The sequence below is a fragment of the Vanacampus margaritifer genome, chromosome 1 (genome assembly GCF_051991255.1).
Source record: "Vanacampus margaritifer isolate UIUO_Vmar chromosome 1, RoL_Vmar_1.0, whole genome shotgun sequence".
Taxonomy (NCBI): domain Eukaryota; kingdom Metazoa; phylum Chordata; class Actinopteri; order Syngnathiformes; family Syngnathidae; genus Vanacampus; species Vanacampus margaritifer.
Window position 1 is genome coordinate 26,442,086 of NC_135432.1, and position 17,952 is coordinate 26,460,037.

The 17,952-nt window shown below is 39.0% G+C and overlaps 1 protein-coding gene across 2 annotated transcripts; it reads left to right on the forward strand.

Moving 5' to 3' along the window:
• Nucleotides 1-49: 49 nt before the first annotated feature.
• On the forward strand, nucleotides 50-16,250 carry LOC144034744 (glutathione synthetase-like). 2 transcript variants are annotated; one of them, XM_077543753.1, is made up of 13 exons: nucleotides 50-196; nucleotides 2,429-2,561; nucleotides 3,899-4,044; nucleotides 4,266-4,341; nucleotides 8,126-8,265; nucleotides 8,783-8,899; nucleotides 9,102-9,182; nucleotides 9,300-9,377; nucleotides 9,460-9,529; nucleotides 10,441-10,635; nucleotides 11,276-11,357; nucleotides 13,434-13,623; nucleotides 13,766-16,250. In XM_077543753.1, exons 2-13 carry the CDS (start codon nucleotides 2,430-2,432, stop codon nucleotides 13,887-13,889), a joined length of 1,431 nt encoding a protein of 476 aa, XP_077399879.1. In that variant the 5' UTR covers nucleotides 50-196; nucleotide 2,429; the 3' UTR covers nucleotides 13,890-16,250. The 2 variants fall into 2 exon arrangements, with proteins under 2 accessions (XP_077399879.1, XP_077399890.1); XM_077543764.1 differs by lacking the exon at nucleotides 50-196 and having other exon boundaries at nucleotides 2,427-2,561; nucleotides 3,948-4,044.
• Nucleotides 16,251-17,952: the final 1,702 nt, after the last annotated feature.

Consider the following 17,952-nt stretch of genomic DNA (forward strand, 5'->3'; position numbering starts at 1 on the left):
GACTCTAAGTAGCCAATAGTGCACCAGGAAGTGACTGCATATGGTTGGACACGCGTGCAACGTGTGAATTTGCACAAAATCAGTTCCACAACAGAGTGACAGAGAGTGGACTCTGGATGAAACCGTGAAAAGCTACCTGCGCCTGTGTCAAAAATTCTTCTCGTAAAGCGATAATATACAGACGTTCTTCCAAAAGGTAACTGAGGGCTTCGTTTGGCATTAATGCAAATGCGATTCCAATAAGGCTTTCACTACACAATTAGAAACACGCCAGGATGGATGTAGTTGTGTACTAGGTTCTGCACTTCGTTAAAATCCAGTTAGCATGAGGCTAAAAGCTGCATTATTACGTGTCAAATAAGCCAAAATCAAAATAAGCATATTAATAATGTTGTATGTGCATTTTCTGTATGTAAGTTGTGCCATTTGTTCTGTTTTTCCAAGTTAGTTTTAGGTTGGATACTCGATATTCGACGCCTCCGGGAGCTGTCGTTTATGACACGGAGTCAAACCAAAAACATTGTGTGGCCCTATTACAGAAATTACGGTTCGATGCAAAGGAAAAAACAACAATAACAACGCTATATATCCGGGTTGAAAAAAAATCTGTCAAAAGCAACGCGTTATATCTGGTTTTCAAAATAAAAGCCATGTCATTGACAGGCAACTGTAAGTATGCCTCGTTATAATCTAGCACGTTTTTATATAATTTCGTCACATGGTAACAAAAAATTATGAGATCTGTGTCAACCAGTCAGCATTGTGCTATCATATTGCTATGAATATGACTCTTATCTCACAGGGAAGGTACAGCACAATCATTTTACACTGATTTTGAGTAAGACCTGGAAACTATTGAGCTAAAATGCTAATTTTGACATATAAAAACTCATACAGAATATTGAAAAATGTGAAATTGAAAAACAAGATCCGTATCTCATGCGAGAGGCCCAGCTCATGAGACAATTTCCTTGGTATTTGTTTGCATTCACGCTCAATGGTTGCTATATATTAGTGTTCTCACGATACCAAAATTTTGATATCGGTACTACACCTGTATAAAATACATCGATAGAGGTACTGAAACGGTACATCGACAAAAATCGAAAACATCAGCAAAAGCAGCAAAATTATTTATATTTTTTATTACCGGTAATTAAAAATATTAGGATGCATACATGTTAATTTATGTAAATACTGTATATATTTATGTATATACAGTACTAGGGGTTTAGCACGCAATTCTCGAATTGATTCGATATGAGGCCAAATCGATTTTTAAGCATAAAATTTTAATGAAAATATTCAACAAAACGTCTTACTTAGGGTTAGGATTCACACATTAAGCATGGAAGAATGTTATATTAATGGAACATTAAGTCTTAATATTTTATTTCAGTGCTGTTCAAACATGAAACAGACTGCAACCTGTTTTTTTGGTAAATGCAGTGGCTCAGTTAAAAGCCTGAATTTTCAGATCCATTTTCATACAAATCTTACAGTGTACATGTACAAGTTTACTGATAAGTATTTTGTAAATTTGAGTTAAAAAAAATCGCAACAATCAATTTATAGATTCGTATCGGGATTAATCGGTATCAAATCGAATCGTGACCTATGAATCGTGATACAAATGGAATCGCCAGGTACTAGGCAATTCACACACCTAGTATATACTGTATGTACATCTTTCAATATTTTGTATGAATTTTATACATAAAAAATAGCATTTTAGCTCAATAGCTTCCCTCTGAGATACGAGTCATTTTTATTGCAATATGAAAGCACAATGCTGACAGATTGACACACATTTCATATTTTTTTGTTTCCATGTGACGAAAGTATATAAAAATGTGCTAGATTATAATGAGGCATACCTCCAGTTGCCTGTTAATGACATACTGTAGCTTTTATTTTGGAAACCGAATATAAAGCATTGCTTTTGACATAGCTTTTTTTTGAAAACTAAATAGATAGCGTTGTTTTTTTCTCTTCCTTTTGCATCTAACTGTAATTTCTGTAATAGGGCCACACAATGTTTTTGGCTCGACCCCGTGTCATAAACAACGGCTCCCGGAGCGTAGAGGCTGCTTCCCGGGAGCCCAGAGCGTATCCCCGTCGAGGCGGCTTCCCGGTAGCGAAGAGGCGGCTTTCCCGCGGCTTTCCCCACAGGCGCAGGCAGCCCGAATATCTGTCGAATATCGACTATCCAACCTAAAACTAACTTCACCGCGATGTTTTTCTACCTGTATTTTTACAACAAGAATTAGTGAAAGTCACGACAGTTTTATGTTTGAAGAATGACACTCAACTAGCTAACACTACTGTATAAATAACTGGAGGTTCCTGGTGTTTTAAATTGCAATTCTGCACCCTGCGGTGCTATTTGACATATTTCATTTCACTTAGTCTGTGTTTTCTTTGTCAGAATGGCCCAGGGAATACCAAGTGAGCTACTGATGAACACAGCCCTCATAAATGATTTAGCAGAAGTGGCAAAAGATGCAGCACTTTTACAAGGTGTCCTTATGAGAATTAAAGAATCCCCCAACTCATCAGAGGTGAGAATTGTTATCTTCTTTTTGATACCCTCTCCTTTTTGTTGGTTTTTACCATTTAAGGGTACAGAATGTCCATACCTGTTTTTTCAGAAAAAGTACGAGTACTTACTGTACATTTGACTGGTCAACTGTATAATGCCATGACGCCTTAGCACTTGTGATGAAAATGTTTATTTAATCAAATATTTACCTTTCGTAATCATGACATGCATCTAATTTAAATGGGACATTGTTGAGTAATTGTAACACAAGGTGTTTCGGTTTTCTGGTGTCTCAGTCAGATAACCTGAGGCATTATGTAAATTTTATACAAAGACGAAGAGGAAATATGAGACATCAAAAAATATGGTGTCTTGTAGATAGACAATTCTTCTCACTACAAAATAAATTGAGTAAAAAGAAATACAAGACTGTCTCTTTAGAATACCAGAAATTATAGAATTAAACTGTGACAGGGAAACTGAAGTGATGCTTCATTGCTTATTCCTCTTTTCTCAACGCGGCATACACACTGGCATTGTGACAAAAGTGTAGCTGGCTCAGAAATGGGCTGCCACCACTCAACTCAACTCATGGGGCTCAAGCAGAGTTCAATATCTACAAAATATTTTACAGATCATAATTTATGGTTGGCTAACAAAGTGTTGTTATCCATGTTTACGTCAAAGTACTAATGCGCTACATCAGTGGTCCCCAACCACCGGGCCGCGGCCCTGTACCAGGCCGTGGGCACCTTTGGACCAGGCCGCACAGTTGAAAGAATAAAAAAAACGTACTATACTTCTGGTTAATTGATCAGCCAAGGCTTAAAAATATTTTATTTTGAAAAGTGACCAGATTCTCTCTGTTTACGACGGACTCTTGACACATGTCAAGATGCTAATCATCTCAGTCGCGTTTTGTTACCTTTGTTATGGTAGTGGGCTTGCGTTTGTTGTCGTAGCCTTTTATTAATCAGCCGACGAACAGCCAAGCAGGGTTGCCGGTCCGCCAAAGTTGTGGACATGTATGAACCGGTCCGTGGTGAAAAAAAGATTGGGATCCACTGCTCCACATGACTGATTTCGCTGCTATGCCACCTGCCTGGAAGTTAAAAATGGCAAAGAGTTATCTTATAGTATTCTCTTATGTAAGAGTACAGACATATACCACTGATACCTGTATCCGTATTGGTATATTCATACTAGTTTTTTTTTTATTATATAGCATGATTACACACAACTCCTCAAATTAATTTACATTAAATTTTATAGAGGAGAGGGGCATGGACAAAGGAAGAACTCCATAGATTTCCACATTTTGTTACAAGCAATCACTTATTGCACTTTGTATTTTAGTTGGTGACATATGCTCCCTTCACGCTCTTCCCCACACCTGTGCCGAAAGCTCCTTTCCACCAAGCCATGGCAGTGCAAACTCACTACAACTCACTGGTGGATAAGATAAGCCAGGATCCTGACTTCCTGCAAGCGGCTCTTGACAGGTTGGAGGAGTCTAGCCTCGTACTTGGATGTAATTAATCATACATCAAACCAAATAGATTGCTAACTTCCTTGTGAAATAAGAAGAATATTTTGAATTTGAAGCAGAAAATGTTAGTAAGAGCCAATTCGCTTTTCTTTGTGCGCTGATCTTTCAACATTAAAAAATATTACGAAGGATGATAATTGTCATATTCTGACACATTTTTGTATTCTACCGTAGCACCATTGCTGTGGACGATTTTACTGCAAGATTGTTCAAGATCCACCAGAAGGTCCTTAAAGAAGGAAGGTTGCAGGTATGGGAGCCCACCTGGATAACCTTTTCTAAATCTAGTCAAGAATGCATTTAAGGTAAAGGTAAATTCCACTGATTGTCACACCCAACTAAGTGGGGGCGAAATTCGTTCTACACATTTGACCCATCCCCTGAGGGAGCGATGAGCAGCAATGATTGCGCTCGGGAATCACATGGTGATCTAACCCCCCAATTCCAACCCTTTATACTGAGTGTCAAGCAGGGAGGCAATGGGTCCCATTTTTATTTAGGGATCTTACACTGTGAAGTTGGGTCACAGTCATAGTAGAGTGCTTTAGCAACATTTGACATCAATTCATGGTGCAAAGCACCCTTTGGCATTCAAGTACCTTAGTCATAGAAAAACAAATACTGTACTTGAGAGCCCCATATCTTTGCTGCATTTATCGTGATAAAGACATGGTGTCAAAGTGTACATATTTGGGGTCAAGGAATCTAATAAAATGGGTTTCAAGTAAAAAAAACAACAACAGAATTCCCCTTTACATGACAATTGGAGCAAAAAATGCAATTGTGTATTTTAAAAATGTGTGCCAAAAAACTGTCTATTTGTAACTATACATCCATCCATCTTCCCCTCATCTCAAGTGGGGTTGCTTTAGCGGGGTTGCCCGAACTTCTCTCTCCCCAACCAATTCTTCCGGGGGTTCCCAAGGCATTTCTATGCTAACCGGGAGACACACCGTCTCTCTAGCGTTTCCTGGGTGGTCCGCGTGTCCTCCTTCTATTGGAATGTGTCTGAAAAACGTCCACAGGAGAGGCTGAGCAACAGACATCATGTGAAGGAAACTAATGTAGGCCGCGTATCTGTGGTTTTGTTCTCTCAGCCATGACCCACAGCTCGTGACAATAGGTGGAATGTAGATCGACTGGTAATTTGAGAGCTTGATCTTGTTGCTCAGTTCTTTCTTCACCACGACAGACTAAGTCTGCAACTTGAGCTCCTCCACTTAGGGAAGGGTGACATTTCCAACTTGGAGAGGACACTCTACCCTTTCTCAACTGAGGACCATGGTCTCGTGTTTACATAGGGTTATTCTCATCCCATCCGCTTCACACTCATCTGCACACTGCGCCAGTGATAGTTGAAGATTGTGGGTTGAACCCAAATAATCATACAAACTACTAAAAACTGAGATGCAATACGAAGGTAACCCAACCAGAACGCCTCAATACCTTGGCTGCACCGTAGGTGGAGTCCAACTCGTAAAGGAAACAAATCTGACCTGGTACACACAAAGAGAATCGATCTGTTTATGTCCCGATTTTGCCCCTTCCCGACCAAGGATGTCAAACGCCCAACAATCTTATGTATTACAAGATTGTTTCATAAGATTCTTTTTATGTTCAAGCTGTGTTAAGGGTGGATTTGTCCCGATAATTGGGTTCAAAACCAGTCGGGCCGACAATCTTAAACAATGAACATGTTCAATATTTACGACAAAAATCTGCTGACTGCGCAGACTGTGACGTGAACGGAATGTACCCATACAAAGAAGCTCTCTGACATGATAAACGAGTGCCCGTATATTAAACACATTAATATCACTTACCTGAAGTTCATCCACCCATTTTATGAATACCAAGCGGTTACAAGCACCGGCCGTGAATTGCGTGATGACTAGAGGTAGCACTTTTACCTGGTTAAAAGTGTTGTCCTGCGTGGGTTGGAGGTTAGTGTTTTTACCCTGCAAGCGCATGGTCACGGGTTCGAGCCACGATTTCTCTCTGTTATTTATATTATTTTATTTAAACAACAGCCTATATGCCTACACAATGTCATTTTTGTATAAACGTGAGTTGCCCAGTCGCCAGAAATAGTTTCCAAAGCAATTATTTCCTTGCAAACATAAACACTTTATACTGCTGCCGTCTCCTGTCACTTTCGGAAACATTCGGCAAACATCGGCGCATACCCCGAAGTGCCTGGTGTTTGTGAAGTCACTATCAACAAGAAAGCGATGAGAACCGTGCCTTTATGCTCTTTTTTTAAAGATGTTTTTATTTAAATATCGCCCTTGGCTTCTTTGTTATGTTTTTTTTTCTTTTCAATATTAACATGTTAGTGTTCACAATTTATTTGTGTATTGTTTAGAATTTTTCAATAATATTATATGACAAAAAAGTGTTTGTGCTTTCCCTCGGAGGACTGGATTCTTGACCAGTGGTGGAAGACAATCTTTGTGTGTGCGGAGCTGTAGTGATATTATCTGAGCACCCCACACACAAAAAAACTGTTGAATGCCCGATTTTTTTGAATTTTTTATCTTTATGTGTGGGGTCTGACATAGATTAAAAAAAAAATCTTTTAAGAGTTGAAAAATCCTTATGTGTGTGTAACAGGCTTTAGTATTTAGGAAATATGGTCCAAACTCCCCCCAATATAGATCCCATGAGGGACACGGTCGAACTCCTATACGTCCACAAAGCGTATTTTGTCAGGTTGGGCGAACTTCTATCCACACTCAAGAACCCTGCTGAGGGTGTATAGCTGGTCCACTTTTCTACAGCCGGGAAGAAATTACCACACTGCTCCTCCTGAATTTGAAATTCGGCTTCACCACAGACCCTCCCCTCCAGAATCCCTGAATAGATTACCAGGAAGGTTGAGGGTCCTTACCAATCCATTTGTAAAAGTTAAAGCCTATTTTGTTGGATTACCTTAACCCCCAAAATTATACTTTAACATCAAATTTGTCATTATAGCGATGAAACAATTTTTAATACGAAGTGTGATCTCAGTTGAGTCTTAGGAAACTTTGCATCATGTCTTGACGTTCAGGGCCTATTTTTTGGGCTTAACTTCTCAACTATCATGCTATCACACTGTTCTGAGTCACTAAATACTAAGTTTAACCCCTGGGCGTTATTATAGTTTGATTAAATTCTTGTAATTTTTGCCAAAATCTGGCATTTCCTTTGAAGTGTGATAACTTAGTCATTTATGAATATTTTTTCACTTTCAACCGCTCAAAATGTTCAGTGGGATCAGACCTATCTATGCATATATAGTTTTTATTTTATTTTATTTTTTTAATGCCCCCTATGGACAATAATAGCAGTATTATGCTAATAGCAAGACTAACTATGCTGTGTATATATATATATATATATATATATATATATATATATATATATATAAAATAAAAGACTAATTTGAATATTTCATATGACATAGTTAGAGGCTCAAACAAGTCCATAAGGCATAACAATAGAATTTTTTTATGTATGCATTTTGTATTCATTTATTAGCCTTTGGCGCCACCTAGCGGATTTTTGTGTTAACACTCTAAACACACAAATTCCTCTATTTTCATGTTTATGACTCGTCAAAGAAGCGATTGCATCAGTAATCACGGAAAATGCATTATAACACATCAGGTTTACAGCATATCAAAAACTGTGATTTATAATGGGAGTCAATGAGCCAAAATCGGGCATTATTACAACAACTTCGTGTGAATCTCTCCCTCCTGTTTGGTAATAATTATAAATTACAGCATGGCGCCAATTTGAACTTCTACATTTTTAAACAATCCTGGTAAAATGTCAGGTCCCTAGTGTATTTTTTTCAAATGCTTTTTCTTTGGTGAAAAACAGAAAAAAGCCAGAAAATGGACAAATAACGCCCAGGGGTTAACATGAAGAATTTAGTTTGTGATGAACTATGGAACGCTGTAAAGCTTCTTTTTCGAGGTAACATCGCAGGCTCTATATTCATCAAAATGACAGTCTCTCATTTAGCATTCTTGCATTCTTCTCAGTCAATTGTGCTTGGTCTGAATCGATCCGACTACATGCTGGACCAGAAGGAGGATGGACACACGTCTCTAAAACAGATCGAGATCAACACCTTTGCTGCTAGTTTTGGAGGCCTCTCTTCACGTATGCCTGGTGTCCACCGGTAAAGCAGACATCAACATGTAGACCCAAAATAATTTGACATCCACAAATAGGGGTTTTGGATGAATATACCAGAAAACCACTGGCGTTGTACAATTAAGAAGCTGAGCAAAATGTCCATGTAAAAAATGGACATCTGTAGCATCAAACGTAAGAGCAAGTAGAATCCAATGCCTTTATTGTCAGTACAGATGTACAATGAGATTAAAATGAATGCCTTCTCCAGTGCAGACACATGTTTAAAAAAAAAAAAAAAGAAGTTTATAACAAAGGATACATAATAATGCAAGAGGATAAATACTTTTGGTCCAAGTAGGATCCTTTACATTTTATACAACGTGTTAAAATACTGTTTTAAAAATTGGATGAAAACATTTTTTTACGTTTCCTATCAAAACAATGTCAAGTCCAAATTATGTTTGAGTTTAGAGTTGCACACAATACAGTATCTTACAGTTGCCTTCCTTTCAAATGTTCTGTTTAATATATACAAAATGTCCTTTATTTTAATACAACAGACACATTCTTAAGGTGGCTGGCCAGCTGGAAGAGAGCCAGCGCATCATTGATAACAACCCTGCGGTGGGTCTGGCCAAGGCCGTGGCCAAGGCCTGGGAGCTTTATGGATCAAAGCGGTACGTCGTCCACTGATAATCTTTAGCAACAACACTTTATTGTCTAAAAGCACATTTAAGTGTGGAGTACTTAATTTCACATTTATTCTTGGGACAGTCTAAAGATTCTCATTTGATACAATTATGAACCATACTTCTGATGCAGAATGTATCTATGTAGTGTATGTAGAGTGTTTAAACCATGCTCATGTTGTCGTTCAAGAGCGGTTGTCATGTTCTTGGTGGAAGAGAACCAGAGGAACGTGCTTGATCAACGATTTATAGAGAATGAGCTGTGGACCAGGTCAGATGTGATTATTTAAGACAAGACCTTCGTAATACCTTCTGTAACCTTGATGTTTAAAATGAAACATTGCAACTTTCTTATAATGACAAATAGACACTTCTCAATGTGTTTCAGGAATATTGCCACCATACGAAAGCGATTTGAGGATGTCTCGAAATCTGGAAAACTTGATGGGGACAAGAGACTGTTTGTGTAAGTGTCTTCCGTCCATCAATATCCTACTTCAATATCTTTTTTGCTTTTTTCATACAATTCCATCCTGCCACTCATTCAGTGATTGTCAGGAAGTTGCGGTGGTCTACTTCAGGAATGGCTACATGCCTCAGAACTACAAATCTGAACAGGTATACCAAAAAGATTATTGCTTCAAGATTTTTGTCAAGCACACTCATGTTTAAGGAAGCATTATTTTAGTGTATGTGTTGTAACATTCAGTTCAAACGTACATGATCAACATTTAACCCAAGTAAGGACATGCATATGAAAAATATTTTTCATTCTTGGATCAATTAGAAAATGTGCTGTCTCTCAACCGCTGTGTTTCTGGAAGCCTCCAAAATCCACTAACAATGTGGCTGGAATGAAATTCTTCTTTCAGTGTTCAACTCAGTCACATGCTTCCTGCCCCTCTGTCAAAGTAAAACAAACTTATTTATGCTCTGCTGCCCATTAGGATCTCTGTTTTGTCAAGAAGACAGAGCAAATGCCACTTGAAACACATTTAAAATCTGCTGACATCCACTTCAGAGTTGAGGAAACGGCATCTTTTCCTCATTCAGTTGATGCTTCAAATGTAAAATTCACAGTCATTAAATTTCGTTTCCTCTCATTGCTAAGGACAAAGTGCAGTTTGCCTAAACACACAAAGGTAAATAAGAACTTGAAATAATTCCTAGTAGGAGGAATAGCAACTTTGATACAATTGTTACACTTTCAAATTACATTGGTTATTGCCTCTAACCAATAGCTCAACTATACTGTCTATGTTGTTGGGAAGATGATCTATACTCAACTAGTGTGGAAGCTTCAAGGCCATCAGTTTTCACCTCCCAGGCACTAAAACCTAGCTCGTGAATTGTACAAAGTTCAAAACAACAAGTAATGTACTCTATTGGGGGAAACATTTTTTTTCAGCTTCTTACCATTTACCATAACATTATGCACAGTTTGAACATTTCATTCAGTGATTCTGACGTGATGTGCCACTAGTGTGAACACGTGTACCACACTTAAGAATTACTGTTCTAATTTATAGGCCTGGGAGGCCCGCATAATGATGGAATGCTCTTTGGCTGTGAAGTGTCCGGATATCAGCACCCACCTGGCTGGAACTAAGAAGGTCCAGCAGGTGCTTGCTAAGCCTGGTGTTCTGGAACAGTTTTTCCCTGATCAGCCACAGGTAGTGGCGCAAGTGAGAGCCACATTTGCTGGCCTTTACACGTTGGACATGGTGAGTAGCAACACTGTTTTATTTGTAGTGTTCTGTTGGCCACGCCATGTTGCTGCACTGCAACTTTATATGTAACATAGCAGAGACCGTAAACCCCACAGTGTGTCAAGCAACATGTTGCACTATAACCTCGAACTTGTCAAAGATTTGTGTAGATGCAACCATGAAAAACAATGGTGACATGAGTCAGAAAAGTACACAATGTATTCAACCAGTCATTTCCCAAGTATTTATGATGCTATATGCGACCAAGTTGAGGTCTGAAGAACTGGCACAGACATACAAATGACCATCGTCGTTCATTAGGAGAAAACAGTGTATGAGACGCCACCATAAGAGTGGAGCAACAACAACAACAAAAAACGACTTTTGTTTCTGTCCACGTCTACGCTTCCAAACTGAAGAACCCAGTTATACAACACTGTTTTTAACAGAAAACTGTCAAATGGTTTGCACACTTTGACAGACATACCTGTTTAATTTGTAAGTTAAAATGATCCTAAAAAACACAATTTACATTTGGATACATATGGATTAAAAGCACATCTACATTGCAGCTGTATTTCACAGTCAGTATTACAAGAGTCGTTGTTACATAATGATGGCAACCCTGCCATGGTTTCACATCTTTCTCTTCAAGGGAGCAGAAGGCGACAAAACCGTCACAATGGCTTTGGCGACACCAGCTCGATTTGTCCTGAAGCCTCAGCGAGAGGGAGGAGGTACACTCAAAGAAATCAAATGTCATTCAGTCCATCATGCAGCAAAACCATTTGTTTTCTATTTTGCTTGACCTGTGCATTAACCAAGGGGACATTTTGTGGGTTAGGGCAGGGGTTGACAACCCGTGGCTCCAGAGTCTGACTTGGTAATCCCTCCGCTGCAGCTCCAAGTGGCTTTAGAAAATAAATCATCATGAGTAAATACATGTTATTGTAGTTTGTTAGTTTTTTAATTTAATTTAATTCTGTTGTGACGATTACAATTAACCATTAAAATGTTTATTTTTAAGGATGTTCAATACCACTTTTTTTCAGACTGTTACCAGCACAAGTACTCAACTATTGAGAATAAATAAGTTAAAAAAAAAACTACAAAACATGCTAGATAGAGGATTCTTAGACAGGCAAAATGCTATAGAGTGACAAAGAATATTGTACGAAATGTTGGTATTTCGTCTGCAAAAAAAATCCACTTTAGTGACGTTCAACAACAAGGCATGCCATGGGCTCGTTTTTTGGAATTGTGCTTTAGTGGAAACATTCAGAGGGCAGTCGGGCATGAATTGTACACGGTTTGTGCAAGTACACACTGCAGACTTCAATAGATACGGTGACAACGTGGAATCTTCAATGCCAATTCTAACTACCGGTACTAACTAGGGATGCCGGTTTCCACCAAACTTGCTATACATCATTTACAGATAAGCAGAACGTTATGTAGGTGAAAAAACATATTGCCAATGTCAAAGAAGCGGTTGCAAGTAGTTTCGCCACTATAAGTGTGTTTATGTTTTAGTAATTTAATAAGAATAATAATGTGTAATGGATAGTTCAGATATAGACTGTGAGAGAGTTACATCCTGTTGGGACAGATTATTGTACTGCAAAGTGTTAATTATGCAAATATTTAACATTAATAATACCTTAACTGCCCGAATTATTCCATAATATATATTTTTCTTTTTCGAATAATAATTAAATGAGACTTGTTAAGTAGAACGCGTTCAGTGTTTAGGACCATCAATAAATATTCAAGAATTATAAATAAATAAAATTAGCAAATTTACTGGTTACTACCTATGTACGATTATCCTAAATTTTAGGGGCAAAATGCCAACATTTAGGGGAGGCCTGAAGCCATGCTACTAATTCTTTAGCAGTGATCCCCATCTTACTGGTTCACGAGCCACTTTGGACCGGGCCACACAGCTGAAAGAATTAAAAAAAAGTGCTTCCAGTTTATCCGAGGCTAAAAACATATTATTTTGATAAGTGACCAGATTCTCTCAGTTTCAACCGACTATAACAGACGCATGTCAAGATGCTAGTTATCTCAGTCATTAATGCAAATATTAAATCCACATTTCTACTGGTGGGTACTTTAGGTTTGAGTTTTTATTTCAAAAAAAAAGAAGAAAAAAAAGACCCAAATTAACATTGAGTATTTTGCCAGAAAGTTTGCTTCAACCAAATGTTTTTGTTGCATGTAGAAATAAAAATAGCAGAAAGGAAAAGACAACCGATATTCATTTTAGAGGTCAAAAGGTCTCCTGTAATTGCTGTTTTGTGGTATAAAATTAAATGGCTTATGGGGTACAGTATATGCCACGGAGGAGGCGGGACTTCCGACTACCTGGTTTTCACACATCAGCTTTGTTTCTGTTTCCTGTTTGCGGCATGTGAGCCGCGTCCCAGTTCTTGCGCTTCCACCTTTTGTGCCCCTCGGTTGTGCGTTCCTGTCGACGGGTGCGAGCGTGTAGTGTGTTCGTCTCAGTTGTCTGAAACATTTCGGAGAGTTGAGACGCCCCTGCGGTTGGGGGGCGCAGAGGTGGGGGTGCGAGTGTTGGAATGCGGTCATCAGTGGCTGGAAACGACGCTGATGTGTGAAACCCGGAAGTCGGAAGTCCGTGGCATCTACCCCATTTAATTTTTTATGTTGCTGACACTTGGGTTAGGGTTAGGTTACTCTGCTTTATTTTTCTTTCCAAGCATTGCAAAGTCCAGAACAATTAAGCTACATTAAAATAAATACATATAGAAAAATAAATAAATAAAATCAACCTTCTTTACTTCCAGGAAACAACATTTATGGACAAGAGATCTGTGAGGTTCTGGGCCAAGTGAAGAACAGTGCTGAGAGGATGGCCTACATACTGATGGATAAGATCCAGCCCGTGCCAACACAGAACTACCTGCTGAGAAGAGACACGCCCCTCAAAATCAGTAATTGTCTCAGTGAACTGGGCTTTTTTGGAGCTTATGTCAGGTAAGTAGTCACTATTGATTATGTGTAGAATTGCAGTCTGTTACATTAGCATATATGTGTGAGCTAGGCTTTGCTGCTGAGGAATAAAAAAAAAAAAAAAAGGCAACAAAATGTCTCTGTTCATCCTCACATATCTGTGCAGGCAGGGTAAAGACATGGTGATGAACGAATGTGTGGGCCATCTTCTGAGGACCAAGAGTTCAGAACACTTGGATGGTGGTGTTGCTGCAGGAGTGGCAGTTTTGGACAACCCACTCCTCTTCTGAGAAGGTGCACCAGTATTTGGGCTCCAATAGAAGGCACTCAGATGCACCATCTTTTCACGTATTTAATAGTGATACCCACTACTACCTCATGGCAATTTACATTGAGAAAGAATTAAGAAAATAACTTAAAGACAAAAATATGGAGATGTTAATCTTCCATGGTATTACCAGTAATTATGATAATGATAAAGAAAATACTTGAAATGGAATAGGATGAAGCAACTGCTTATCTAGTCCTATCCTGATTTTACCGCACTTATTACTTTAACTCATTATTCATAAATGCCTTAACAAATATGGTACTTTCAATCAAAAAAATATTCCTCCCTAGTATATTCAGCAAAAAGATTTTTTTTTATAAAAAAATTTAAATTGACAAATACTTGTACTTCCTTCAATGTTTTCCTCAAGACCATTCCACAAAACCACTCCACAGATCGCAGCCATTCCCACACAGTTTTACTATTTTGGCGAGGCGCCCAAGTAAAGTAGTAGCTTTCAAGAAAATTGTACGTCTTTGAAAACTATAAGGCGCACTTAAATTTGTCTTATGTGTGCACCGAGTTCCGGAGACGTTTTCCTTCCAGCCAAGCTTCGAGGCAAATTTTGCTGGGCTAACGCATGTTTCTGATTGGTGGTCTGGTTCACACTCGTTCTTGGTTGGCTGCTGGCATGTGTTGGTACTGCAGGGGTGGGGGAAGGGGGGGGGGGGGATGTATAACGAGAAAGTGAATAAAAATAGATCAAATGAAACGCCAGACTGCAGTGTGACCTCCTGTCTCCTGTAGTTCATTTCGTTTACCCCGTTAGGACCTCAACCATTTGGCGATGTGTAGCGACCAGGCGCTATCTGCGGCGACGGCTCAAACTCCGGCGGAACTCCGTAGATGGCATCAGCTTAAAGTCGAGACATGCTTACAAGGCACAATTTAAACTGCTATCTATCAGTTACGCGGTTGTACATGGAAATAGAGCAGTCGCGAGATAATTCCACATCAATGAATCCATGGGTCGGAAAACGTCGGGGCTTGCCATCATTCAGGGAGGATCCAACTGCTGGAGAAGCATTGGAGTGATCCACCCAAAAAAAAATGGGAGGCCGGACCGGCCGCGCCGCAGTGTGTGAATGGATTGTGAACGTATGTTAAAGTGCACGGCAATGAATAATGTGAGTGCCGTGAGTTAAATAGTTGAATTATAAAGTACAATTGAACTCACAATTTTACTCCAGTTGCCATTTTAAAACACATAGTAGAATTCTTGCTACCGTATTTTAGCATACATGCTACCATTTGTTTTTAGCATGCATGCGCCAAGTATGGTAAGGTGCGCTCGTTTTGGAGCTGCAAATACCTACAGTTAGCCACCAGTAGCTCTGTGTGTGTGTGTGAGGTGCGGACGTGTGTGAATTGGAAAAAACAAGGCAAACTGTCAGTGCAAGATAACAATTGTAAAATGACAATAATTTTTCTCTCTTCAGCTTTGTCAATTGGGATGACTTTGGCAGTTTTCATTTTATTCGGGAATACATCTCATGACAAGGACAAATTACACACATAGGTGAAATTACACATACCTAGGGGTATGTGAACTTATGATTTTACTTTAGGGCAATTGCTTTAGACATGTTCAAACAACGAAAAGCTTATTTCGTGTGCTCTTAGCAAATTTTCTTTACTAGCTCTGAGTGCGACAGTATTCGTGTTGACTGTGATTAGTATGTGTGAAACATTTACAAATAACTCTTAGTGCAGTAACATAAGAGTCCCACAAGATAAACAATTTATCAAGGTTGCAAACTGTTTAAAGCGGGGTACACACATACCGACAATCGGGACAATTTTGAGCATTTTCCCTCCCTTGCGGACGAGCACAGCAAAGGCTTCATCCTCTGATCTCTTGAAAAGATTATCCTTAATTAATGTGTTGAGCGGTTTTTTGTTTTTTCCCCCTTGTCTTCCATAATCATCTCCGAACAATGTTCAAACCTCGTGTGCGGTAAAGAGAAGTTCAGACGATAGCATGAAACAGAATGCTAGCTAATGAGGAAACAACCTGAAGCACAAACAGTTAATTATTTTCCTCATCATCTGTGAAATCTCTCATATTTTAAGAATGGATTAAATATTGTTTTTGTTAAAGTTAAAAATCGTTATACTGTAAAGTGTAAACCTATTCAAGGTTGCTTCCATTAGGATGAATATACTGCACAGTTATTTTCCAGGCCAAATGAAAGGCTAGTTTGTGCTTATTAGTCCATTTTAAATGCGACATTTGTATGCTTGTCAATATTTAAACCCAGCGAAGATTGAGCAGGATACAATATGTTTCATATGATGAAATAAAATTGATTTATAAATGTTTGTTTTGTGATTATTTTAGATTATATCACTTGAATAGTGGTATCTGTGTACTGTACTGACTTCAAAACACCTGCCACTGGCAACTATGCAAAAATTATATATAATGTATTTGTATCGCAAATTATTTCTCATGCTTCTACCCCCAAAAAATTATGCACTGTGAAATTGTTGTATGAGGCACAGGGTCAGTGCAGGCTACGGCTGTGCATTTGCCCCCTCTCAAATTCCCCTCAGTTCTTTTTGTACTTCCGTTTTGCTGTTTTAAAAAGTTGTCACAGTCTAGACTTGGTGACAGTTATACTCGTCGTTTACTGTAAATGCAATAAAGTCTAAGAAGACACAAAAAAGGTTGTTATTTAATTGCAATAACAAATTCAATTAAACGAAAAGGAGTGAGCAAAAATTTATCAAATGAAAAATAATAAATCACTAGAGACAATAAGCCATTTTATGAATAGACTGGCTATTGCTGACTAATAATCAGCTCGCCCCACAATCAGGACCTCTCTTAGGATAAAGGGGAATTTACTTTTACCTTCCAATGACTTATCATTACAACCAGTTGCCATTTTATGTCGAGGTGGTGTTGTCTGCAGCTGCTGAATGTAATTTACGATTACGTAGTAACCTAAAAGGGACTGCAATATCCCTCCATGGGATATTAGATATGTCAGCTTGCTGCAGGCCGGCGGTAGCCCACTGGACTATTTCTCAGAAATAGAGAAATTTGTCAAGTGGTGTGACCGGAATCATCTTGTGCTCAATGTGGGGAAGACAGAGGAGGTGATATTTGATCCAAAAACTGTGGGTGACCACAGGCCAGTCGTCATTAAAGGCAATCACATCATCCAGGTGGGTTCATACAGGTATCTGGGGGTCCACATTGACAACACACTCAGCTGGAGGGTACACGTTGGAAGTCTCTGCTCCAAACTCCAACAGCGTCTCTATTTCCTACGCAGACTGAGGGTCTATGGAGTGGAGCAGAGGATCATGCTGCTGTTCTACCGGGCTGCATTGAAAAGTATCATCAGATACGGCATTCTGGTACGGCAACCTGACTGTGCAGTCAAGGTCACAGATTGCCGGTCTGGTGCGAACTGCCATGAAGATCATGGGGGTCGGGAATCATCCTTCCCTACAGATGCTTTATGAGCAGTCCGTCACCAGACTGGCACAGAAAATTGTTACTGACCCGACTCACATTCTGCATCATGAGTTCCAGCTACTGCCTTCCGGCAGGAGATTCAGGGCCCCCAGAACCAGGCTGAACCGCTACAAGAACTCATTCCTGCCGACATCCATCAAATTACTTAATAACCTAACCGACATTAACTAAGTAGTGCAATATATATATATATATAGGAGTGTGTGTGTATTATTTATTTTAATTATCTCTCTCTATTCTGTTGTTTTTCTCACTGTAAACTACTGCTGCACTTCTTATTTAAATTTGATTTTATCTCTTTCTATTCTGTTGTTTTTTTTCCTTACTGTAAACTGCAGCTGGACGGAGTCCAGGAAAAAGTTCCCCACGGGGAAAATAAAAGTGTATCGTATCGTATTAACAAAAGTAGCCTTTATCAATAAACATTCTGTCCAAATGAATTCAAAGCAATCAATTACCCTTCACATTTGCAATGCCAAAGTGCAATGACAATTGGCCTTCTTAAAATCCCAGAAAGGGTTGGCTGACACCT